Source organism: Typha latifolia, chromosome 15, assembly GCF_019914945.1.
Source record: "Typha latifolia isolate L0001 chromosome 15, TyphaL0001v2, whole genome shotgun sequence".
NCBI lineage: Eukaryota > Viridiplantae > Streptophyta > Magnoliopsida > Poales > Typhaceae > Typha > Typha latifolia.
Genome location: NC_133100.1, coordinates 4,492,180 through 4,518,608, shown reverse-complemented (window position 1 = coordinate 4,518,608; position 26,429 = coordinate 4,492,180). Strand labels below are relative to the sequence as shown.

Here is a 26,429-nt window from a genome sequence, read left to right as displayed (position 1 = left end):
GAGTTATTATAGTCAATTTTGTCATCTTGTAGTATATTGTATCATTTCTGATTTATTCACTCTCTCGACTTCTATGATAATTATACTGAAATTAATGCACTCATAACGTGTGTATATTCTTGTGTGAGCATGACATCATAAATTTTTTTTTAAATAGCTCACTATTGACGTTGATTTGCATAGTTTGACCTCATGCTTAGTCATCACAAATGTGTTCATAAAAGATCAATGAAAAGGGCTACAATGAGTTTGTGTGAAAGCCATCTTGTTTAGAGTCCAGTTTAACTCAGTACATTGCTTGCAAATTAAATAAATTTTTTGATGTTTGTGAATATCTTCTTGCACATTGTTCGATATGTACTACAAGAAAAGGGCTACCTACTCATGTGTGAAAGCCATCATTGCACCTATATGGTTTATGTATAAAAAATATTATAGAAAAAATTCCTATTCGGTTATGGAGAATAAGTCGAAAAGTGCAAATTTAAATACTAAGTCTGTTTGACTACTGTGTTGTATCATTGTTTAAATAGGAAAATTTATTTAAGAAGAATGTTTCATGTTATCTATGCTCACCTTGCATATGTATATTGTTATGATCAATCAAGATTAATTTAATTTTGAGTGATGCATTAGAATTGATTATAATATACTTTTGATGATTTGACTGATCTGTATATGACTTATTTCGTTCGATTGTCATATTCTATGTCTTGAATCTATTTTGAATTTTTAGAGGTGCATCTCCAAAAAGATTTTTTTTAAAATTTTTTTTTACATTTTTAACTTAAAAAAAAGGGGCATTTGAATGCAAATTTATGAGTTCGAATGCGGTGACTGGCGCGTTCGAACGCGCAGACTGGTGCGTTCGAACGCACTCGAGGATTCTTTATATATTGCATCCGAACCCAAGGGTTTTCATCTTCCATCTTCCAAATCCTAGAAACCCTTCATTTTCTCCGTCCTAAATCTTCAAGATCTTGGTATTTTTCATCAAATTTCTCACTACAAACCCTTTTAAAGGGTCGTTCTCCTCCGGATCTAGCATCTTTCGGTCAAATTTCTTAGTTTTTATTCACTTTTGCGAGGTATGATCATCCATCAATTTTTCTATTTTTTATTCAATTGTCTCTTGATCTTGATTGATTTCGTGCGTTTTTGAGTTTTGATCACGTTAAAGTTACTATCTTAATGTTTCTTGTGTGATTGAACGTGATATCTTAGCGTTTTCAAGTGGATGATGGATTTCATTTAGGGCCTTCATAGTTTCTTGGAGTTTTTTTATTTCTTGCTATCTTTTTGTTTCCTTTGGGCATGTATTGAATCTTGCATCTTGTTTCTTTCTCAAGAATACCTAGAAAAGCTGCAGTTTCCAAGAAACCTAGGTCGTCATTGTCACCTACTTCGGCTCCAAAGTTTTCTACTTCAACGGCTGCCGGGCGATACAAACATAATTTTGGGACCCGTCCTATTATCTATGAACAACCCGTAGTCATTTCTGATTTTTCTTTTTTGGGGATAGAACAGATATTTACTGAGCGAGGATGGTTATCAATTTGTCGAATGAGCGGGACTGCTTATGTGGAAGTTGTTCGGGAATTTTTTTGTAATGCCACGGTTTTAGAATGCTGTATTCGTTCTACTGTTCGTGGGGTGTCTGTATACTTGGACTCAGATGTTATTCGCGCTGAACTTTGTCTTCCTAATGGTGAGTTCCAGTACCCCACGTCTGCTCCACTTTCTGATGTCGATGAATATGCTAGCACTGTACTGATCAAAAGGGAATGTTGGAAGGGAAACATGAAGCCGCATGCGAAGCTGACACCAGTGGCTCGCATGCTTCACCTGTTTTGTGTGTACAACGTCACCCCCAAGACTCGACATTCAAGTATTAGTCTGGATCGTGCATTTCTTCTTCATGCAATGTTATCTAGAGTCTCGGTTGATTTGGCTGCGGTGATCTATAATTCAATACTCACAGTGCACAAGAAAAAAGCACCTTGTGAGGGGTTACCGTTTGGCATCTTTATTACAAATTTGTGCACTCAGAGTGGGGTGCGTGTGGATGCTTCGGAACCTTCTCTTACTTCGCACAAACCGTTGGATCGGATTACTCTTAAGCGAAGTCAAGCTCACGACCAGTCGTCTCCTCTCAAGCCATCCTCTTCCGCCGCTGGTCGCTCCTCGCACCTCGATAGCTTTGATGATAGCTCTGACGGTAACACATCTCACTCTGAGGGGGAGTTACCACAGTACTCTAACCGTTTCGATCAGCTTAGTACTCAAGTGCAGGATCTCCATTCGGCAGTGCATGATTTACGAGCTGAGCAAGCTCGTCAGGGGACTGTACTTGACTCTGTGTTGACGATTCTTCAGCGTCATTTTCCTCCGAGTTCCTAGTCTTTGGCATTTGTGGCAAAAAGGGGGAGAGTGTCTAGGTGTCTAGGTGTATAGGGGTAGTTTATTAGAGGCTTTCTGTCTTTCTAATCTTGCTTATAACTTTGCTTGGAGAAATTGTGAACTTTGTCTGTTTAAATACTTTTGAACTTATGCTCCATTGATAACTTGTGTTTGGATTGTTTATTCATTTCAAGTTATTTTCACTTGATCTTGGATTGGTATATGTTTATTTGTAGGGATTGATGTGCAAAATATTCTAGTCTTGTTGATTGCTCAATTTGAAGTCTTTGTAATATCTTGTAACCTAGGTGTTTTGTCACAAATTGCCAAAGAGGGAGATTGTTAGGTTTTTATTTATTGTCAATTGTGTACAAAATATTCTAAGTGTATTTTTCATGTATATGAGCTTTACACAAGTCTAGAATATCTCTGGTTTGAAGAATTGCAAGATTATTGGAGAAAAGCCGTCGAGTTCACATCGCGTTCACAAACGCGTTCGAACGTGGGTACTGCGTTCACACAGACAGAGAGCTGCGTTCACAAACACGTTCGAACGCGGGTACTGCGTTCACACAGACAGAGAGCCGCATTCACAAACGCGTTCGAACGCGGGTACTGTGTTCACACAGACCGAGAGATGCATTCACAAACGCGTTCGAACACAACCTAAAGAATTCAAGTTGTCGCGTTCGAATAAAATCGGGCCCGTTCGAACGCACCTGAGTTCAAGTCATTCCGTTCGAACGCACCCGGGCAGCGTTCGAACGCACTAACGAAGTTTGATAAAATTGGACTTTCGTGAGTATGGATAAGACTTGGATTTGGCTATATCTTGGAGATCATATATAAGGATTGTGATGCCCTATCTTGAGGGTGGTTGAAGAAGCATTATTGAAGGAGACTTCTTGAGGCTACATCGGTTCTTCAACCATCAAGGTTCCACTCATCTACAAAACTTAATCTTTCGTCTTAAGGGCTATCTAGACGAAAGATCAATCTCGAGGGTTACTGAGATTGGACTTCAATCACGAGAAGTAGTGAATCGTGGGTTCTAGCGAGCAAGAGTGAGAGGAACAAAGTTGGTTGGATCGACGGGTTGTTTTGTGAGTCAGTCTTGTAACTGCTACTATTCTAGTGATTGGTTTTGATCCGAGTTTGGATTCATGGTTTTTTTCCGTTTGGGTTTTTCCACGTTAAAATCTTGGCGTTAATCTCTGCTTTCGTTCCTAATATTTCTATGGACTTCTACTTAAGCGAACGAGTAATATCATTGCCTAGTATTTAGATACATACTTTTGTCTAGGGTTTTTTTAGATCCGTAACTTCCTGATCTACAACTTTGGTATTTATACCCTTTGTAGATTCGAACTGTTGCAGGGACAAAAATACAATTTAACGTGGGTGATAGTGGTGGGTGGAGTGGATGTTAGGGTTATGGATGGGTATGGAGATGAGGGTGGATTGTGGAAGTGATTAAGGAAAGTAGACGAAAGGAACGAAGAGGTCGAGATCCCAAAGAAGAGGGGTGACTTGATAAACGAGGGAGATTAGAAGCGAGAAAAACCTTGCCAATGGTAGATGTGGAAGAATAGTGAAGAGGGAGGAGGGAGGAGTCTAGAGAGAAGATATGAGGTAAGAAATTAAGAATCTAACAGCATAATGAAGTTGACTGCCATCCACATATTTATAAAGGCTAGCCAACAAGTCCTAAACTAATATGAAACCCTAATTCTAGAGGATTCCCATCGATCGCGTTCGAACGTGCCCGATCGCGTTCGAACGCACTCAAAAAAACACATTCTCTAGATTTGCGAACGCGACACAGGCATTCAAACGTGGGCGTTCGAACTCGCCCGACTGCGTTCAAACACAGGCGTTCACAAGGCGTTCACAAGGGCGTTCGAACGCGACTCCACCTGCGTTTGAATTCGACCTACAGGAATTTTATTTTAATAAAAATAAACACCTAATGAAATAAGAAAATATCATAACTAAGTGTATCAACATATCATATACAAGTATTTTTTGGTTGATGCACTCAAGAATTTCAAATTGACTTATGAAAGAAAAAAGTCAGACTCATTATAAAGTTAAAAGGTGATAGATGCACAAATATTTATATTAGCATATTATAAACTAAGTAGTTTGATCACTCAAAATTATCAAAAGGAAATATCAAATTGTAGTATCTCGATAATTCGCTCTTTTAAAGCACGAAAATATAAGACAATTCTAAGATATCAAACTTCAAAAGAAGACACTAAACTAAAGTCAAACCAAACTTAGTTCACATTCTCCCTTTTTAATTCAAAAACATTTTTTTACATTTCATTTTATTTTTGTTTCTCTCCATTTTTCTTATATCAAATAACCATTTTTATGCAATGACGACTTTCATACACGAGTTAGGTAGCCTTTTTCTTACATTGCACTATATTAAAATGTAGATAACTCATGAATAATATAGAGATGCACGGTGTCAAATTGTACACTTTCAAAATGGCTTTCACACTAATCACGTGATTTTTCATTGATGTTTTAATAAGGAAAAATATTAGGAGAGTGAAACTAAATCAAAAGGTCAAATAGTAAATATCAACCTAATGAGTAAGATATCTAAAGAAACACCGCATGAGATAATGCTCATAAAAAGATTGAACCACAATAACTACAATTGATGTGCTTAAAAGGTGATAAAGAATATCCAAGAGTAAACAATACACTTAGAGATAATATATTAAATGTTAACACAAGTGACTCTAACTCTAACAATAACTCTATAATAAGACGTCTTCATATCATAAGAGTCGCTTTTATTCAATAAGTCCATCGAAGTTTTAATTTCTCATTTTTTTTGTTTTCAAAGAAAGCCAACTATAATCCAAAGTAAAAATGAAAATGAGAAACCATAAATATAAAAAAAAATTCTAAAACTGACAAATTATCAATCAATCCAAAAAATATCTAAAACTCAACAAATATATATATATAAGTATATAGCTAGGGAATATCAATAAGCAATCAAACTTCCCATAGCTAACATATCCCACTAATGGATCATTCAATAACACCATCCCAAACGGGTGTCAAAATGTTTTCTTTCCTAACCCAAACTTGTCTAGTTTTTAACCCATAATAAAAGGCATGTTTAGATTTTTGCACAAATTTACAATGTGGCCTAATGTGTCCTTTAACTTCATGACAAATAGGAATATAAATTCTACTATTAGATCCAGTTATATATGTCTTAGCATTCATATTATACTTCTCATTATGTTTCTTAATATTTGTCTTTTAATGAATATGAGAAGTATTAATGTAATGACAAGATGATTGAACAAAACAAGGAGAAGAATATACATTACATTGCACTTTTGAAGAAGAAGTATTTGATCCTTACCATCATATCCTAGCCCTTCTTTCTCCTTTCTCTTCTTTTGTGATCCAAGGAGTTTATTCAAATTTTTAGAATCTACATTAAATTTATTAATTGAGATCTTAACTTTTTCTAATTCAATCTCAAGAAATTTAACCTTTTTAGATAAACTCTCTCAAAGAAACTTGCTCATGCAAATTAACCTCCAAAAATTTAATTTTATCACATAATGAAGAATTTTCAAAAATTAAAGAGTTTGAGTTTAAGAAAATGTTATCCAATTTTTCTTGAAGCTTTAAATTTTCTTTTTTAAGACGCTCCATATCTTTGAACATATTCGCATGATGCTCTGTCATTTTGGCTTTTTCTTCTTGTGTCATCTTAAGCTTTTGTACAAGCTTTAAATTAGTTTATTTGATCTAGTAAGATTCTTTATATAGTGCATCATAGGCGGCTTGGATGTTCAGCCTATTATCATCGTTATAATCACTTTCACTTTTCTTTGCTGCATTTGGCATCTCACAAGAACTATTAAAAGATAACAAGGAAAAGGGAAAAGAAAAATAATTTCCTATTTCGGATTCAGAGTCGTCATCAATAGAATCATCAATATCATCCCAAGTGGCCTGCAAAGTCTTGCCTCTTTTATTAAGGCAATTTGAGTATTCATGAGCTATATGCCCATAACATTGGCATTCATAACATTAAATTACTCCCCCTTAATAATTGCTTCTAGATTCACATTTAGAATTTTTGAAAAGGTCCTTAATCATTTTCATAAAGAGCCTCATCAATTCAACGTCAATATCATTATCCTTATCGGACTTTAGGAAAGAATATATCCTATCGTTCCAATATAAATTTTTAGATCTATCTAACATAGGAGGTTTATCAATACCTTCTTTGAAAAAATTCATCTCCTAAAGGATCTCTCTTTAAGCTAAAAGAGTCTCTGATACTAATTGAAAAGAACTATAACTTACGTGAATCCTTAAGTATGCTATGATACTAAGTGAAAATATATCTTAGAGATAAAATAAATATATCTTCAGAGATTCTCCACAGGTTCTCTTAGAGATAAGATAAATATCTCTTAGAAATAAAATTAAATCTAAGTCAAATTAGGTCTTATATAACTTCAGAAATTGCAAATTATGCCGATGTGTTCGAACACGGCCCAAGTGTGTCCGAGCATGATGACTTGAATTGTGAATGCACTGTGAACGGCCAAAACAAACTCTCTGTATGTGCGAACGCAATGTGAACGTCTGTAGGGTGTGTTTGAACGGGCCGGAGTGCGTTCGAACACTATGTTCAAATGGCAGACTAAATAGTTGAATGCAGAGTGCATATTCCAATGACTTTAGGTAAAGTTTTATACTTCTTTAACCATTATGACACTGTTTAATCACTTTAATAACGATTGTAAAATTGTTCCAAATATTAACTTCAAAATTAATCTTCCACTTTAATATTCTTCATCAAATATATCATAACTTGTGCATATGCTCATATATAAAGCCTAGACATATTACATAAAATAAAATTATATTTTAAAACATAATTTACTAATTATATTAATACAAATAAAACTTGAAGAGAAAAAGGTGGTCTGAAAATACTCAATGGGAGGATTGGTACTTTCTAGCTGTTGTACTTAAGTGATCCACTCGTGATTACTTCTGCTACAGAGAATTTCTTAAAAATTATTTATCCCTAGCTACGAATTTTGGTTTCTCATTGTTTACATTTTGACCCTATTGCTGGTTTTCGTTGATGCACACTTGATCCGATTTTATTGATTTATTTATGTCTGTTTGGCCGGATTCTATCATCACATGTTTTGACCTTATTGGATTTCATGGACGCATCTTGTGATTTATGTTTTTCTTATGTTTAGAGCAGATCTTTTAGTTATTTTACATTTTGGCCCTTGTATCTATTTGCATGAGAGATTTATATTTTTAATTGAATTTCCTTGATCATATTTGATTGACTTATCTATTTACTCGGCGGATTTTCTTCCATATATCTTTTGTCATAATGGATTTCATAGTTTTGACGGATTTATTTAGGTCATAATAATGGATTTTATTGAAAAAATGGAATTAAGTGCAGAAATTGATTTGCTTAATTTCTGGAATTAAAGTGCAAAAAATTAAAACATCTGAATTTCTGAAATTCTGAAAATGAGAAAACTCTTTTTCAGAAATTATTATTTTTTTAATTTCTCGAAATAGCAAAATTTCTGAAATCTAAAAAGATGAAAATTCATTTTGCTGAAATTATTATTTGTTAAATTTCTGGAAATCTGAAAACTGAAACCTGTTTCTGAAAATTTCAGATAATTTCGATTTCTTATTTTTAGAAAAATAAAAAATATCTGAAATTTAGAAATATCAAAAAAAAATTTATAGAAACCTATCTTTTTGAGTCATATTGATTATCTACCTATTTGATTTTTATACTTTAGTCCCAATATATTATGTATTATTCTCATTAGTAGAAATTGTCATTTTAATAATGCATGATGGTTTGAAAGCACATGTACTGAAATATAATGTATTTTCATAATGTCGATATTTGATAATACTAGATTGACAATTAGCTTTGGTGTAAATGCATGTTAGAGAAAGGAAATTCATACTATATTGAAAAGGGCTATCTTGAAAGATAAATGTGCAATCTATCATTGCAAAATTTAAAAGTATTTTTATGCATCTTTTTATAAGTCGGTTTGACATCTAGATTGATTATATATGGACCAATGTTTACATATTAGTGTATGGTTGAATTTTCATTGTATTTTAGTACCTAAAATCATGCATAATAAGATTAATATGACTCGGTCAGATTGGATATATTGTGACATTAGATTTGTTGAAAAGCTCTCTTCAAGGGCGACAACATATCCAACTTTTAGTAAAATCCAACGGCTAGATTGACCGCAATTCTTTTCGAAAGTCATATCTTCAAACTTGTCCAGTTACGGATCGGATTAAGCTGGTGCATAAAAAGATAGTGCTTGATTTCTATATGTTTTGATTGATTTTAATATCTTTATATTTTTTTATTATAGTATTTTTAATTGAATTTAGAACATATTAAATAGATAAAAAATGGAAAAGTTTCATATAACATGCCCGATTTTTACTTGACATATATGTTTCACGTGATTGGATGAGATTTTCTGAATTTGGATTTGTTTAAAAAATTATGTTTAAGATTGGAAATTTTTTGAAATTCTAAATTTTGGTTCAGACTAAATTTCTAAAAAAGTGCAGCACTATACATGGCATCTCGTGGGGTCTTGGCCCAAACGGATGGCCTTAGGGATGGGTATGGATGCCCTAACCTCATTCGGATGAGACATTGCTCGTGCAGACGCAATTGCCAGACTAAGAATTTTATGGTTTTTTTTAGATTTATTGTGTTTTGATTTGATTAAAGCTAATTTTTATTTTGATTTGACTTGTGGATTTTTAAATGTCATTCAAACAGTCTTGCAGATTCTTTATTTTCATGCTTTTGAGCGGACTCTCTCCTTTCCTCGTAGTGCTTCATTGCTACTTTGTTACACTTGTCAATTTGTTGCAAAAAAGGAAAGAATTTGTTTGAGGGGGAGAATCTTATGTTGCCAGCGATATTAGATCTTTGTTGCATACTTTTGAAAAATCTGATTTGCTAGATTTGCTAGGATCTTATTGCATTACTTAGCATCATAAATTTCATCTGTCAGAATTATTAAATTGCTGAAATTCAAATATGGAAATTGATTTGGGGTTTTATTTACAAATTATGTAACAGGTTGAATACAAATTATACAACATGCGATTCACGAGGTTGTTCTTGTGTTTGTGATCTTTGTAAGAATTTATTGTAAAAATATAAAGTAAGTTGATATGCCTCGATCTTAAGAAATTTTGTAAACTCTAGAGAGTTATTTAGGAATAATGTTTTGTCACAAAATTGTAAAGGTAGATCATAAACGAATTCATAAATAAAATTATATTTATTTGAGTTGTATAAATTAGATTCACATGTATAATCTAGTCATATAACTTTTGAAAAAATAGACTATGCAAATAAAACGAATCAAATCAAACATTGAAGAAAGCAGTTTTTCAACTACTATATCAAATCCTCATCTAGACGGGACTCGAGCTTCCAAACCATCAAAATGCAATCTCTTAAGAAAATGTAAATCCGAAAGTGGCATCCTGACTGCTTGCACAAGATAGCAAAGGAAATTTTAGTTTTAGAAATGGTTTTGAAGATTCCTTTAGTGGCTTGTCATACTAAGAATTATAGATATTCTTCACCACTATTTGAGAGACAAAGAGCTAGAGGTTGAGACACCAATTAGAAGGAGAATTCTAAGAATTTCTACTCTCATCTTAGAGGAGTTCTTTAGTTCCCATAGGAGCTTATATTCTATCATTGAGTGTGAAAATTTGTACACATGTCCAATTGATTAAGCTATAGCTAAGGATGATTTGGTAGCATTAGAAAAAGGCGAAATTATTCATCGACATTACCAACATCGACACGTTTGTAGTTAAGGATTGATCCGTTGCTTGGGTGCTTATAAAAGGGAGACGATCTTCTTCACAAATTTGATTCTTATTAGATCTTTATAAGCTTAGTAAAACTTTTTCTTCCTAAACCAATTAAGATTTAGTTTTCGACTTTGACTTGGACTTTCATTTTTTATATCTCTAAACCTAATCAAATTACAAATCCTATCTCCCCCCGAATTTTAAAGGTCTTTCACATTAAAAGAAACATGGTTGTGTGTTTACCATATTTTTACTTTTCTTGCTCTTACCGGCTTTTTAATCTCCTACCAGATTGTAGTTGTCAATGTACGATTCATAATCAAATTTTTTACTCCTAGTAGGATTCGGTTTTCCTAAATTTAAATTGGATTTGAATTTGACTTTATGTTTTTGACTTGGTTTCTTTTTTGGCTATTACGTCGACTTACCATATCTATCTGATACGATTCGGGCTTCACCGAAATCGTCTCAAGCATGGATACACTTTAGGGGTGTCTTTTATTCTTGTCTTAGTGTTTAATTCATAGAAAAATAAGTTTTATGTATGTTGCATTTGAACGCGGGTGGAGTGCGTTCGAACACGATTGTGAACGCCTGCATCAGGTTTGCACATACAGAGAGTGCGAAATGTGCGTTTGAACGCCGCGTTCAAACGCGCCTGCAAACGCCTGCATCGCGTTCGCACATACAGAGAACGCAAAATGTACGTTCGAACGCGGTCGGTGAAAATCTATTGTTTTAGGGTTAATAATTACCATTTTTGAATTATTTGGTTAGCCTCTAAAGGTGTGGATGCAACCATGAAATAAATAATTGAATGAATTAAGTTTTGCATTGTCTCCTTCGTTTTCTTCTCTCCCGTACTCTCGTTCCTCGACGTCACCACTTCTAGCCTCCCTCGACCGCCAATTACCCTAGTCCCTTAAGGGCGGCCCACTCCTCCCCCTTCTTTCAATCTATCTATCACTTTGCCCTAACCCTTCCATCACCCATAATCCTTCCATCTCTACGTACTCACTGGTGCCACCCCATTAACGCTGGTCCACCAACCTTCACCAATACCAAGGATCTCGTGCCTCCATCCATGGATCCTAAGACGGACTACCAGATGCTCATCCACTAATCAGACTATATCTCGAGCTCCCTCTATCCGATTGACCTGAAACTTAATTTTTTGGAAAGCTCTTTTCTTGAGCTACAATATCAAAATTTCACATCAATCCGATGGCTAAATCGTTTGGGATCTATTTTCAAAGTTCCATGTCTGATCCTATCCAAATTTGAAAGTCGGAATAGATCAAGCCTTGGCCCAAAAAGGGAGATCGTATCAAGCTAGTATTAGAGCCACCATTTCTCGGACACGCGCTTCCTATAATGACAACCAGAGTCATGGATGCACGGCGAGATGAGGAAGACAAGATTTCCCCAATAGAGGAGGGGGAAACGATTGCGGGGACTTCCACCCGCGGAACCACCCGACCAAATCAGAATATGGAAGAGCCTAGCATTCAAGCCATGTTTGGGTCTCTTTCTGAACAAATGGCTATCAACAACCAGATGATGATGGAGATGATGCGGGAATTATGGGAATCAAGGGAAGCCATGGCAAACGGAAATGCACCATCGACCCCACGTCGCAAGTCCACCCCCACGAACCCGCCGCCACCGATTCAAAATTTGCAACCACAAGAGCCTCTACTGCCACCACCCTATGGGCAGAGACAAGCAAGGATCGTTCCATCTGGCCCAGTTGCAGGTGAGCCCATCTGATGAGCAAACAAGTATGGAGATCGTCTTGGAGATCTAGACCTGTGGGTGAGGCAATACGAACCAGAACTGCGTCGAAGGAGGGATCATCAACAATTCATGGTGCATCCTCCTCCGATTAGACAAGGACTGGGATATGATTCGGATTGAGACAATAGTATCCGTGGGCAAATCATGCGTCTCAAATTCCCCAAGTTCAAAGGTGGCGATCCGATCGATTGGCTGTATAGGGCGGAACAATTCTTCGCATACTAGGGTACAGTGGAAGAATATAAGGTGACGCTTGCAAGCTTCCACCTTGAAGATGCGGCGCTTCATTGGTTTCGAGCAACCAATGCCCATGAGACGATCGAAACTTGGGCCGACTTTTGCGCTGATATCACACGGCAATTTGGAGCATCAGGGTATGAAGACTTCGATGCTCTCCTCTCAAAAATGGTGCAAAGGACCACAGTTGGGGCATACAAAGAAGAATTTGAGAGGATAAATAGCCGATGTCAACCTCCATGGACGGATTAGCAACTTCGTAGCATCTTCATCTTTGGGCTACGGGGAGACATACAAGTTGACGTGAGGGCTTTAAGGCCTAGAACCTTAAAGGAGGCCTTCGAAGATGCAGTACTCATGGAAGACAAACATCGAGCCATGAAGTTACATCTCAAACAGAACTAGACGAGCCAAGGAAGCCGCAATCAAGCTCAACCAACCATAGCGGTAAGAAATGTTACCGGCGTACCAACCGCTGCTGCAATGGTGCCTCCTCGAGCACCTTGAAGCCCTCCCAAGATGTGAAGTACGCACCTAAAAGTCTAGGATGAGTACTCACATCTGCTCAAGTGGAGGAACGAAGAGTCAAAGGCCTATATTTTCGTTGTGATGAGAAGTTTGTACCCGGACATTGCTGCGCTAAACCGATGGGATCAGTGATGTTAATAGACGGATTGGTGGAAGTAGAGGATGAGATTGCAGCTGAAGATGAAGGTGTGGCAGGAAAGCAAGGAGAAGTAGTTGAGGAGCGACCTATGGAGGACATGATGATCGAGATCTCCCTCCACGCCTATTCTGAGACAGTCACACCAAAGACTTTGCGGGTGAATGGTGTAATCAAGACAACTAAAATGAGAATCTTGATCGACACCGGGTCCACCCACAACTTCATTAACAAGAGGCTTCTTAGGAAGATTGGGCTTAAGTCGAAACCCACGGAAGGGTTCGATGTGACAATTGGAGATGGCACAACCTTACGAGCAGATTTCATTTGTGGAGATGTGGAGTTGAAGGTGCACGACTAAATTTTCACATTGGATCTTTATCCGTTGGCCTTGTGAGGTTACGATAACTTTGATGCTATGTTGACGAAGACAATCTAGAAGACGATGGTGAGGGCATACCAAGAAGAGTTTGAGCGGGTGTCTAGTCGTTGTATACCACCTTGAATGGACCAGCAACTCAAAGCCGATGTTCGTGCCTTGTGACCTCTAAACCTAGAGCAAGCAGTGGAGGACGCCTTGCTTATGGAAGACAAATGTCGAGCACTCGAAGGGCATATGAAGCACCCATGGGTTAACAAGAAGCAGATGAAACTAGGCAGCCCTAGCGACTTAGTTTCCCGCCAAGGACCCTCACGAGTACAATTGGACAAGTGCCTACCTTTCACACTTCTTCAGATGTGAAGACAGCTCCTAGGGATCCTGTACGAACTCTCACACCTACACAGGTGGAGGAGCGAAAGGCCAAGGAGTTGTGCTTTAGATGCGATGAGAAGTTCTGTGACACCCACACTCTAAACACGTGCATAGTACGAGCCCACACGGCACGTGCATAGCACTTGACCAATCGGTTTGTTACAGACAATCAAATAAACCTATAGCAACATCAAAATTTTATTCACAATATCTAAATTAAGAATAACTCAAGTCTAACTGTCAACAGCATACAAATAACCCTACATGGGCCCTACACAGGCCACAACACATCATCAAGAGCTTTTCACAACTACATATACATAACAGAGGTATATACATAATTATACAAGTACAAAGTCACCTACTAAAATATAAGACAAGGATACAGATACACTTTGGAGGATGTCAACTATTACATCAGATAAGATAATTCATTTGGCATACAACACTAACTGCACTCTACTCACTCACCAACAAGACCTCTAAGGGAGTATCCTGCTCCTCTCGTTCACCTGGGTTTTTGGAAAGGAGAAAACAAGAGAGTCATGAGCTAAAGGCTCAGTGAATAGACCTTACTCCGAATCAGTGATACCAAACAGAGAGTAAATCAAGTACTGGATAATATGAATCAGAAAGAGTATCATGTCATGAATGAGTAAATGAATGTGTCCTCAATACTACATAAATGAAAAGTAGATAACATGTCATAATTGATAAGAATACATAATCCTCGACCATGAATAAAGAGGTCACCACGTCGTATGATCATCATAACTCTCCCTCAAATATGATATATGACGCATGCCGACCATGACAATGCTATGATATCAAATGCAATCATATGTGATGTATATTGACCACTCAATAATCAGGTATGCCAGATAATAATGAAATCATATGTGTTTCTCAACATCACAATCATCACTGACATCTCGGTATAATATCATCATACTAGACCACTGTGCACAGTCAATACCCGGTATTTGGTCTCAACACCATGTCCAAAGGCTCAGAGCATACTCCGCCACCCGCAAGAGTATCTCTAATATAACCATACCCCGCCACCCGCTAGGGTATCAACATCCATCCGAACCGGGCACCCACATAGTTGATAGAAACCTCGTGAGGATAACTCGCCACATATGCCCTGGCGAACACCATGTGTCCGAATGTCTGCTGCGCACACAGACTAACAACCTCAGACGTAAGGCCAACAGGATCGCGACTATGTCGAGCGATCAATCATCTCCAGGCACGCCCTAACCCTCGCGCCCACTCGGGTATCCTCACGCTTTCTATCAACTATCTTATCAATCACATTTCACGCTTTCCTTCTAAATGACAGATCATATGCATATATCCAGTACGATAACAAGTCAATGCATAACAGGAATTTAGGTGGAATAAGAATCAAGAGAAAATGATGCAATGTAGTCTCCAATTGTATCATCAACACATGCATACTTATGCTAATCTATTACATGCATACTCGTGCAAATCTATTACATGCATACTCATGCTACAGATCAACTCGGTAAACAATCATAACAGTAGAATCATCTTTAATCATCTCTATATATATCACCAATGTACTCATATTCTAAATCAGCATAATCGAATGCATGATAAAATATGCTCGACTATAATCATTTGTAGATAAAATCATATAATCATGCTGGAGGCCAAAACATGCATATACACAAATATATAATATAACCTAATTTGAGAAAGGCGTCTAAGGGATAAGACTACTCACCCCACTGCAAATACCAAACCACCACTCGTTCACGCTACTACGATAACGATCACGCCTCGATAGCTAAGTCCACGGAATCTTGAACAGGGGGGTCGGGATCTGAAATTATTTATAACAAATATGTCAGTCTTTCTATTAATTAAAATTAACCAGACAAAAGAATAGTTTCTTATTGTAATTATGTACTCTTCATTTCTATATTTGTTTTTGTTATTTATTAATCATAATTATATTATTTATTTGTGTATTTAGAATATATTTTATCTGTCTATTATTCTCTTTGATAATTAAGAAAATAAAAATTAAGTTACTGTAATTAATTACGTAAGAATATACGTACATAACCCTAAAAATTTCTTAGGATTAAAATAGTAATTTATATTGCAGGCATTTTGCTAAACATGGTATAATTAGAACTATATACTAACTATGATATAATTATATTTAATTTGTATAACTTAATCACATTAAATTAACTAAGCTAAACTAATTGTGCATATATATATATATATATATAGAAAGAGAAGAGAGAAAAAAAAACAAAGATATAGAAATGCATATAGTCTTTGGGCTCGGCCCAAACACCATGCAAACAAACAAGGCGCCGGGCCGAGCCCGGCGCTGGCGGCACAAGGGCGCTGGGCCGAGCCCAGCACCACTTGTAGGATGCAGATAGAGGAGAGAAGGGAAGGAGGAGGAGGAGAGAAAGAAGAAAGAGAAGAAGAAGAAGAAGAAGAAAGAAAAAGGAAAAAGAGGGTTGGGCCATGGGGAGGGGTGCGGCCGCTGGTGGCCACTCAACGGCCGGCCTCTCGCTGACGGCTCAATCCTCCGACGGTTCCGAGAGGAAACCGACAAGGAGAAAAAAGAGAAATAGAGAGAGAGAGAGGTAGAGAGAGAGAGAAGGAGGGAGAGAGAGAGATAGGGAGGCTCACCGGAGCTAGAGGAGGTGGCGGTAGCAGCGGGTAAAGAGAGAGAGAGAGAGAGAGAGGAAGAAAAGGGAGAGAGGCGGTGGGGAGGGAGGCTGCGGCGGCGGCGGGGGCCCACCGCGCTAGGTGGCTCGGCTAGGTTGGCTGGGCCAGCGCTTGGGGCGCGTGGCGCCCATCTCTACTGCCACTACATGGCACGAGCTATTGTGCCATGCAGTGCAGGAATAATTAATTATTATTATTATTATTATTATTATTATTATTATTATTTTTAACCTCGGGTTATTACAAGTTCACTCCAAGACATCGCAGTGTGCGACAAATCGATTCAATGATGCTTATCAATGGAGAGGTCAAGGAGTATGATCAGATGGATGACGATGGTGTTGTGGAGACATGATAGATTTGCAGCAACAGATCGAGGTAGAGGAGACGAAGGCAAAGGAGATTAGAGCGGGTATTTCCCTCCATGCCTACTCCAGAGCCACAACACCTCCGAAGACCCTTCGTGTGGATGTTTAATAAGGAAGTATACCATACGTATCCTCATTGACATGAGGAGCACGCACAACTTCCTTGACGAGCGGCTAGTTAAAAAGATTGAACTCACTTCCGAGCTAATTGTTGGGGGTCAACATCATCATTGGAGACGGGACGACGCATAGAGCTGACGCCATATACAGTGCAATTCAGGTTCAAGCATCGTATTGGTTGTAAAGTCTCGAGCCCATGACCTTTGATTTCAGAGAGATGTGCCTCACCTTTAAGCATAATGGTAGACAGGTCCAATTGGATAGAGCGCGTCCATAGCAGGGAGCCACTATGCAACCTCTCTTGTTGTTGCCCAACCGCAATGATGATGCTTTTATGATGCAGCTGGCCCCTACTGATCCACCCAAGGTGCAAATATCGATCACGTAGATGATTTGAGGAGTTTGTGGTAGGAGTTTGCTACTCTTCTCAAAGAGCCAAAGGGATTACTATCGATACGATATGTCGATCACCGCTTTGAGATCGTGTCGGGAGCTGGAACAGGGAACGTGAGGCCTTACAGGTACCCTCATGTGCAAAAGGAGGAGATCTCACGGATGGTGAAGTAGATGCTTATGCAAGGAATTATATAGCCTAGCCGTAGTGCATAATCATCCCCTGTTCTGTTGGTGCAGAAAAAGGACAGTAGCTAAAGATTCTATATCGATTATAGGGCACTAAATCCATTATCGTCAAGGACTAGTACTATGATGATTATTGAGGAGCTTCTTGATGAGCTAGCAGTGGTTACATGTTTCAGCAAGCTCGATTAATGCGTGGGCTACCATCAGATTTGAGTGCACCTAGTAGATGTGCACAAGACTGTCTTCCAAACTCATGACGGCCACTATGAGTTCCAGGGTATGCTCTTCGGCCTGACGAATGCTCCATCAACGTTCCAAGGCTTGATTAATGATGTGTTCCGACCACTCCTTCGATATGTGCTTGTCTTTTTTGACAACATATTAGTTTATAGCAAAGCTTGGTTAGATCATCTACAGCACTTGAAGGAGGTCTTAGAATTTGTTGCGACAACATGAGTTGAAGGCCAAGCCATCCAAATATCTATGGGGGAAGCAACAAGTGGAGTACCTTAGGCATATCATCTCAGCCCAAGGCATTATAGCCGACCTAAGGAAAGTAGCTTGCATGACGAAGTGGCCGACGCCAAAAATCTCAACAGAACTGTGTGGATTTTTGGGTTTGATAGGATATTATAGGTGGTTTGTAGTGAGATATGGGAAGATTGCTACCCCCATTGATCGCGTTGTTGAGGAAGGACAGCTTCATCTGGAGTGAGGAGGCCACGATAGCCTTTGAAACTGTAATAACCCAAGTAGGGTTAGAAAAAAAGGAAAAGGTGGCCTAATAACCCAAGCAGCTTGCATGGTGAGGCGCCACACGCCCACCGCCGTTACCATAGCCAATCGGCTATGGCCAGCTGGCCGTGGTGGGCCCCGGCACCGCCGCCCTTTTCCTCTCCACTGTCTCTCTCTCTCTCTTTCTCTGTCTCTCTCGGCCACCCTCTCACTCTACTCTCTCTCCATTCTCTCTCGCACTCCTTTCTCTCCTCATTGCCGACACCTTTCCTAGAGCCATCATTGCTGATTCTGACCCCCCTGTTCAAGACCCCATGGACTTAGCTATCGAGGCTTGATCGTTGTCGTAGCAACATGAGAGAGTGGTTGTTTGGTATTTGTAGTGGTGGTGAGTAGTCTTATCCCCTAGACGCCTTTCTCAAATTATGTTATATTATATATTATGTACATACATATTTTGGCCTTCAGCATGATTATATGACTTTATCTAGAGATAATTTTAGTCAAGCATATTTTATCATGCATTTGATTAGGCTGATCTAGGATATGAGTACATTGGCGATATATAGAGATGATTGGAAATAATTCTACTGTTATGATTATATACCGAGATGAGCTCTAGCATGAGTGTGCATGTGAAAGACTAGCGGGAGTATGCATGTGTTAGATACATGGTTGGAGACTATATTGCATCATTTTTTTTTTATTCCTATTCTACCTAAATTTCTATTATGCGTTGACTTGTTATCGTACTGGATATATACATATAATCTGGCATTTAGAGGGAAAGCATTAAATGTGATTGATAGGATAGTTGATAGAAAGCGTGAGGATACTCGAGTGGGCGCAATGGTTAGGACGCGCTTGGTGGATGATTGATCGCTCGACATAGTCGCGATCCTCTTGGCCTTACGTCCGCGGACATTAGTCTATGTGCACAGCAGACATTCGGACATATGTCGTTCGCTAGAGCATATGTGGCGAGTTATCCTCACGAGGTTTCTATTAGCTAGAAGGGTGCCCGGTCTGAATGGTTGTTGATACGCTTAGCGGATGGCAGGTTATGATTATATTTGAGATACTCCTTGCGGATGGCAGAGTATGCTCTAAGCCTTTGGGCATGATGTTGAGACCGAGTATCGGGTGTTGACTGTGCATAGTGGTCTAGTATGATGATGACATATAGACATGATATTAATGACTGAGATATTGAGAACTGCATATGATTTTATTCTCATCTGAATACATGATTATCAAATGGTCAATTTACATCATATATGGTTGCATTTGATATCATAGCACGGTCATAGATGGCATGCATCATGTGTCATATTTGAGAGAGAGTTATGATGATACTATAACATGGAGATTTGTTTATTTATTGTCGAGGATTATATGCTTTTATCAGTTATGACATATTATTTACATTTCAATTATATATTATTGAGGTTACATTCATACTCTCATTCATAACATGATGCTCTTTCTGATTCATATTATCCAATACATGATTTACTTTTTGTTTGGGCTTCACTGATTCGAGGTAAGGTCTATTCACTAAGCCTTTAGCTCATGACTCTCTTTGTTTTCTCCTTTCCAAAAACTCAGGTGAACAAGTGGAGCAGGATACTCCCTTAGAGATCTTGCCTGTGAATGAAGAGTAGTGTGTGGTTAGTGTTATGCGCTAGATGAGTTATCTTATTTGATGTATTAGTGGACATCCTCTAAAATGTGTCTTTATCCTTATCTTATATTCTAGTAGGTGACTTTGTATTTGTATAATTATGTATATACCACCATTGTGTATATGTTGTGGTGAAAGCTCTTAATAATATGTAGTGACCTGTGTGGGGCCCAAGTAGGGTTATCCGTGTACTGTTGACAGTTAGACTTGTGTTATTCTTAGTTTAGATATTGTGGATAAATTTATGATGTTGATACAGGTTTATTTGATTGCTAGTAACTAACCAAATAGTCAGGTGTCATGCACGTGCCATATGAGCTCATGCCATGCACGTGTTTAGGGTTGTGGGTGTTATAAAAACTCTCAAGATCGCCATGGATGCAGCTCCTGTACTCACGTTGCCCACTTCATCAAATAGTTTGTGGTGGAGGGTGATACTTCAAGGGTTGGCATAAGAGCAGTGCTAATGTAGGAGGGATGGCCTATTGCTTATCTTAGCAAGGCCTTATCTGATAGCTTAAGGCATTTGTCAATGTATGAGCGTGAGTTGATGGCAATTTTACATGCGTTCACCAAGTTGCGACCTTACCTCATTGGTCCATGCTTTTTGAACCGGACGGACTAGTAGAGCTTACCCTACTTCTTGAAACAATAAGTACATATACACGCGCAGCAAAGATGGGTATCTAAACTCATGGGATATGACTATAAAATGGTGTACAAGAAGGGGACAAAAATACTGTTGCCAATGCCCTATCGTGCAACCCAGAACCAGCGGAGTTGGTGGCATACTCTACACCTATTTTTCCTTTTTTAGAGGAGTTGAGACTTGTAGGTATTGCTGACCCTACATATCTGGCAAAGGTATAAGAAATGAAGGTGGATCAAAGGCAGCATGCAGAGACCGAAGAGAGAGATGGGTTGTTGATTTTTTGGGGCCGCATTCTTGTACCAGCCAATACTGAGCTCCAACAATGACTATTGGGGTATTTCCATGACAGTCCTACAACTGGGCATGAAGGAGTGTTGAGAATATACAAGTGGCTGCCCAAAGTTGTACTTGGTAAGGAATGAAGGCTGAAGTGTGCTATGTCAATAAATATCAAAGTTGCCAACACGCCAAAATTGAAGCCATAAAACCTGCTAGACTACTCCAACCTCTTCCTATCCCAGAGTAGATTTGGGGAGGACTTATCTATGGATTTCATTGAGGGACTTCCAAAAGTTAGAGGATATTATGTGGTGTTAATAGTAACGGATCGTCTTAGGACACTCATTTTTAGCAAAGGGGGTTGCTAAATTTTTTTTCCGGAACGTTGCTAAATTACATGGGATGCCAAGGACGATTGTATCCAACAGATCACTATAAGGCTAGTAATGAACCAAAACCTTTCTTTTTAGTATTTTGGACCCTATAGGGTCAAGGCAAGGGTTGGACCTGATGCATATTTATTGGACTTACTACAGGGGACACGAGTTCATCCGATGTTCCATGTGTCAGTTCTGAAAGCGAAGATTGGACCTAATATCATAGTGGGAATCGACCTGCCAGAGCCAATTGCGGAACAAGATATTAATAAGCCAGTTCAGATTTTGGCCAAGTGAAGATGACGACATGATGGGCGATTAGAGACAGGTGTTCGTGGAGTGAATGGGTTGACCCACTGACGAGGTGACATGGGAGATGGAGGACAAATTGATGGAACGTTTTCCTCACTTTGCACCTTGAGGACAAGGTGAGAGAAGCGTGGTAGCTTGTTGCGGTTCTTGATTTAGATACATAGTGGACATGATTAAACCGCTTCAAATTGTATCAATTTTTGTTTATATTTTAGGAAAATAAGATAGCTTCAGGCAAGTGCATTCGAATGCAAATGGATGGCGTTCAAATGCCTAATTCATGTTCGCACATTTAGAGAATGGTTTTTGCCCATTCAAATGCCTGATTTTGCATTCACACATCCAGAGCCCTATTTTAGGGCGTTCAAAAGCACGACGGATAAGTTGAGTCGTAATGGCATCTATTTAGAGTTTGTGGATGATTAGCTAGCCTCCAAATATGTGAAAAAGTAGCCAACTTTGAATTATTAATTATTAGGATTTATTTTGCATCTAGGCTTGAGCCAACTTCTCCCTCCTCCTTCCTCCCCCTCAAATCCAACTTGAGCTCTCGCCTAAGGTCGAGGTTAATCCTTCGTCACTTCTCCCTCCTCACTCCAGCGACTAGTCATACCTAGAAGCTCTCTTCTCCCACCTCATCTTGTTCAAAGCACTAACACTTCCACCATACCCATTATCATCTCTCATAATCCTAACCAAATAACCCATGTCCATCCCGTCACATCCTAACATTTGGTCATTATTTCCTTCGTAACTTTCGATCTACTAGCCCGATCGATAAGATTTCAATTGCGTTGGATTTCTAACTTCCAAAGGAATAATATATCCAAATCTCATATTGTTCCAATAGTTGGATCGATCTCTATTTCCTACACAAGTGCCATATTGAGTTATGTCTAGATTAGCAAATCGAATAAACAATCATCTTCACTAAAGGCGACCATAACATTCATTTAGGCTCATGTAAAGTCACACTCGTAGGCCACCTCAATACTCACACCCGACCACACAAACAACCCAATGAGAGTACACCCTAGCGGTAACTCGCCAGCCCATCACCCGCCGAATAGGATGATCAATTATTCACTACCACAGACTTAGGACATCAGTCGTAGCCTATCATAGAAGTCAGTATTGCACATTGATGCTACCATATAAGCCCTTGGCTCCACATCATTGTATCACCATATGAAAATTCATGAGTCATCGCTCACGGGGGCCCTCACCCTATGTCATCAGGTATCGCTAGGTGTACATCATCCTACCCTTCTCTCTATAACTTAAATATCTTAAAAGGTTTGACTCTCGTTGATCGACGATAAATCGCCCATCGCCGAGCAAAATGGTCGTTTGATTGTTTGTGATCAATAAACTAAGAACTCAAACGTAGACATTAATATATAAATATAATAAATACCCCTGTCTCTAACCTTGACTAGGGAGGTGTCAAGTACTGTCGAGACGCAGACGTAACTCCCTTTATGGTCGTGCATGTGTGCTAGTGTCATGATATTATATAGCATAAATAAGCATAATGGAACTCACATTATTATCATGTATTATGTGTTATCACACATGATTATGCCTATGAATATGCATAGTAATCATGATAAGAGAAAGTCAAGCAACAAGTAAAATTAACCTAGACTACTTGCATCGATAACAGTATATAAATATGTATATATGTATGATATGAATGTGATGATATTGTAAAGTAAAATATCTCATTCTCTACACTACTCCTAGATTATAAAAATTTCACTTGCCTCTCAACGCTTTTCAGATAACTAGCTGCAATTGTGCCACGGGATCATCCTTCCATGGTATGGAGTCCATCTCAATAATGAAGATAAATAACATAATGAGCATAATATTCCTTGGACTAGTTAATTAAATTATCTTACTAATGTTTACTAAAAGCTTGAGTAGGTTCATCTAAGATCTAAGAAATCCTTGTATTTAATAAACAGGTAGAGCTAGTAAAGTGTACCATAGCCTGACGCGTCATTAGAGGTAATTTAAAACAATTTACCTTGAATTATCATCCCACTAATTATCGATTTAAAGTAAATTATATAGGCAACATCTAATTAATTTGCTTCATTAAATAAAACAACCTGCTTGATACTATTATCCTAACTAATCTGTATTAATTCTCTGATAGGAGCAATTGATACAGATACACTTAGATCATGGAGACATTTGTTAAAAATTGATTTAACCAAAATTATAATTGACCATGCTAAACTCTAATTAGAGTTAATTCCCTGTTATGAGCAATTAGTAATGGCACTCTCAGACCGCAGTTTGAATCATTAAAATTGAATCACAACAATTAATATAACTAACAAGTTATCCTCTAAAAATAATTATTCAAGACTCAAGTTGGATGTGATCAGCTAAATAATTAGAATGGATTAAAGAGTAATTAATTCACTTGGGTCAGCGTAAGGCCCAAAGCAATGGACCGAGCTGCAACCAACTTAAAGACTACAACACTAACTCAAAGATTAGGCCCAAAACTCAAACCCAACTAAAGCTACTAAGTGGGCTAGGCAGCAGCCCAACACACCACTCATCATGAGCTAGTCCACAACCCAACCCACCACACATCAGGCTACACTACCAGCAACCCAACCCACCAAGCTTTAGGCTAGGCTATACCAGCCCAAACCAAACCTGGGTTGAGCTCAACCTAAACCTAGTCCACCATCCTTAGGCTGGGCCACCCAGCCGAAGTCACAATTGGTTTGGGCTCAACCCAACCCAAGCCCAAGCTGAGATGTGCTGCAACCAGCACAGCATTAGCACCAACCCCTACCCCAAGGACTGCTAAGGGAGAAGTAGTGGCTGCCAACAGACACCGCCAAAAATAGCAAAGGCTGGCACAATAGCCAATGCCCCCCAGTCGAGGAAGGCACCCAGGGTACCGACCTATCGATGGAGCCAAGAGCTTCTCTCAATGGTGCAAAATAAGCTCGACGACAAGAGGAGCTACTAGTGATCCCAGCCATCGATGACCCAGCTATCCTACCAAAGTCATCCCCTCGGCTAGTAGAAGCCAATAGAGAGGGAGATCCACCACTAGAGGCAACCAACTACAAGAATGCCTCTTACTAAGGCCGGCGGCAAAGGTAAGAGGACTCTTGAGGACTCCTGCCATGAGGGCATCGATGGATGCCACCTAGGGCATCCATGCAAGAAGGGGAATTTTTTTCACCAGTTAGGGAAGGGCGATAATGACAAGGGTAGCCAAAAGAAAGCTTGCAAGCCGACGAGAAGAGGCTACCAATTGTAGCTTCAATCAAGGAGAGAAACAACCTAAGGAGGGTACCGCCAATATGGGAACGATGAGGGGATGCTATCGGGCCAGAGTGGCGAGGTACGAGGCGTCCGGCTGATTGATCACCCAACGGGATCGAAAGGAGGAAAAAGGGAAGGGGAAAATTTTAAAGAATAAATTAAGCTAAAATTAATTTTACAGGATTATAGAGGACTTACTGGTAAGCTATTTCGTGGCGACGGCTTGCTTTGGCGATACTCCAACAAGGTGAGAAGAAAAAGAGGAAATGGTTGCGGGGAAGAAAGGAAAGAAAGAAAAGAAAAGGAAAGGGCAAGAAGAAGGCGACACGTGTGCTCAATTTTTTTTTTCAAGGGGTGTTATAGCTACAATTGGTTGGCAACTATGGTTGTAGAAATGAAAGTCATATAGGAGGCAGGGACATAGAGTAGAAGGAGAAGAAGGGAGAAGCTGTATCCAAATCAATTTATGTATAACACAACTACTGTTGCCCTTTATATAATTATAGAGGCTAACTCGACTGAGTTGACTTGATTAGCCGACTTGGCTAGGACCCAATTAAGGAAAAAGAAATCGATTCAGATTGAACCCTACATAGACTCAATCTAATTAAATAAACAAATAACTGAATCAAATATAATTAATAAAATGACTCAACTCGAACTTGACTCAATCAACTCAATCAACCCACTACCTTAGGCTAACTTTGTTTTGAACTCAGACTCAGTCTGAATCGTAACATAGTTGTTGTCTACAATGATGAATTAATTAAAATAAACTATGGATGAGGTGAAAAGGGCTTTCTGGTCAATGCTAGCTAGGAAAATTGGTAGCCTGGATAGTTTTTAGGTTAAATTTCATAAGAAATATTGGGAAGAGATAGGCTTTGACCTAGTGCATTCCTTTGCTCACTTCATTCCCCCCAATTGATATTTCTCTCATTCCTTAGAGGTCCGACCTTTGCTAATCAGATTAGGCCTTTTATGGCTGATATTATTAGCCTTAAGTAGACAACATTTATTACGGGTAGACACAATTATAGTAATATTGTTGTGGCTCAAGAAATTGCTCATCTTTTAAACAATTATTCTTTAAAAGATAAATTCATCATGATAAAAACAGATCTTAAAAAGGCCTATAATCATATTAATTAGGAGGCTATTACTACTTTGACTCAGATGACCTTTCATAGTAAATTTGTTTATTGGAATAAAGCTTGCATTATATTCCCCCAGCTTTTCTTTGCTTTTGAGTGCTTGTGGTTCTTAGTGGTTTTGCGCCAAAAATGGCATTCACCAAGGAGACCTTCTATCTTTATATTTAATTATTATAGTGACTGAATATTTTTCTGCACTTGTGAGAGATACTATTCTTAATTGTAATATTGTTCCTTTTAAAATCAACAATAGATGCCATATTAGTCGCCTTATGTATGCAAATTATCTGCTCATTATTATTCAAGCATATATGGCATCTTAAGACGCTCTTATAACTATCTTTCATAA

The 26,429-nt window shown here is 38.5% G+C and overlaps 1 protein-coding gene across 2 annotated transcripts in view; it reads left to right on the top strand.

Annotated features, from left to right (window-relative positions):
- Positions 1 to 20,173, top strand: part of LOC140802151 (uncharacterized) — a 59,324-nt gene extending 39,151 nt beyond the window's left edge. The window contains exon 4 of one of the 2 annotated variants that reach the window (XM_073157593.1): positions 19,928 to 20,173. In XM_073157593.1, the coding sequence (XP_073013694.1) occupies positions 19,928 to 19,983 (56 nt within the window). In that variant the 3' untranslated portion in view covers positions 19,984 to 20,173. Of the gene's footprint in view, positions 1 to 9,583; positions 9,723 to 19,927 lie in introns of those variants that run through there. The other variant, XM_073157594.1, reaches the window with a different exon arrangement.
- The last annotated feature ends 6,256 nt before the right edge of the window (positions 20,174 to 26,429 follow it).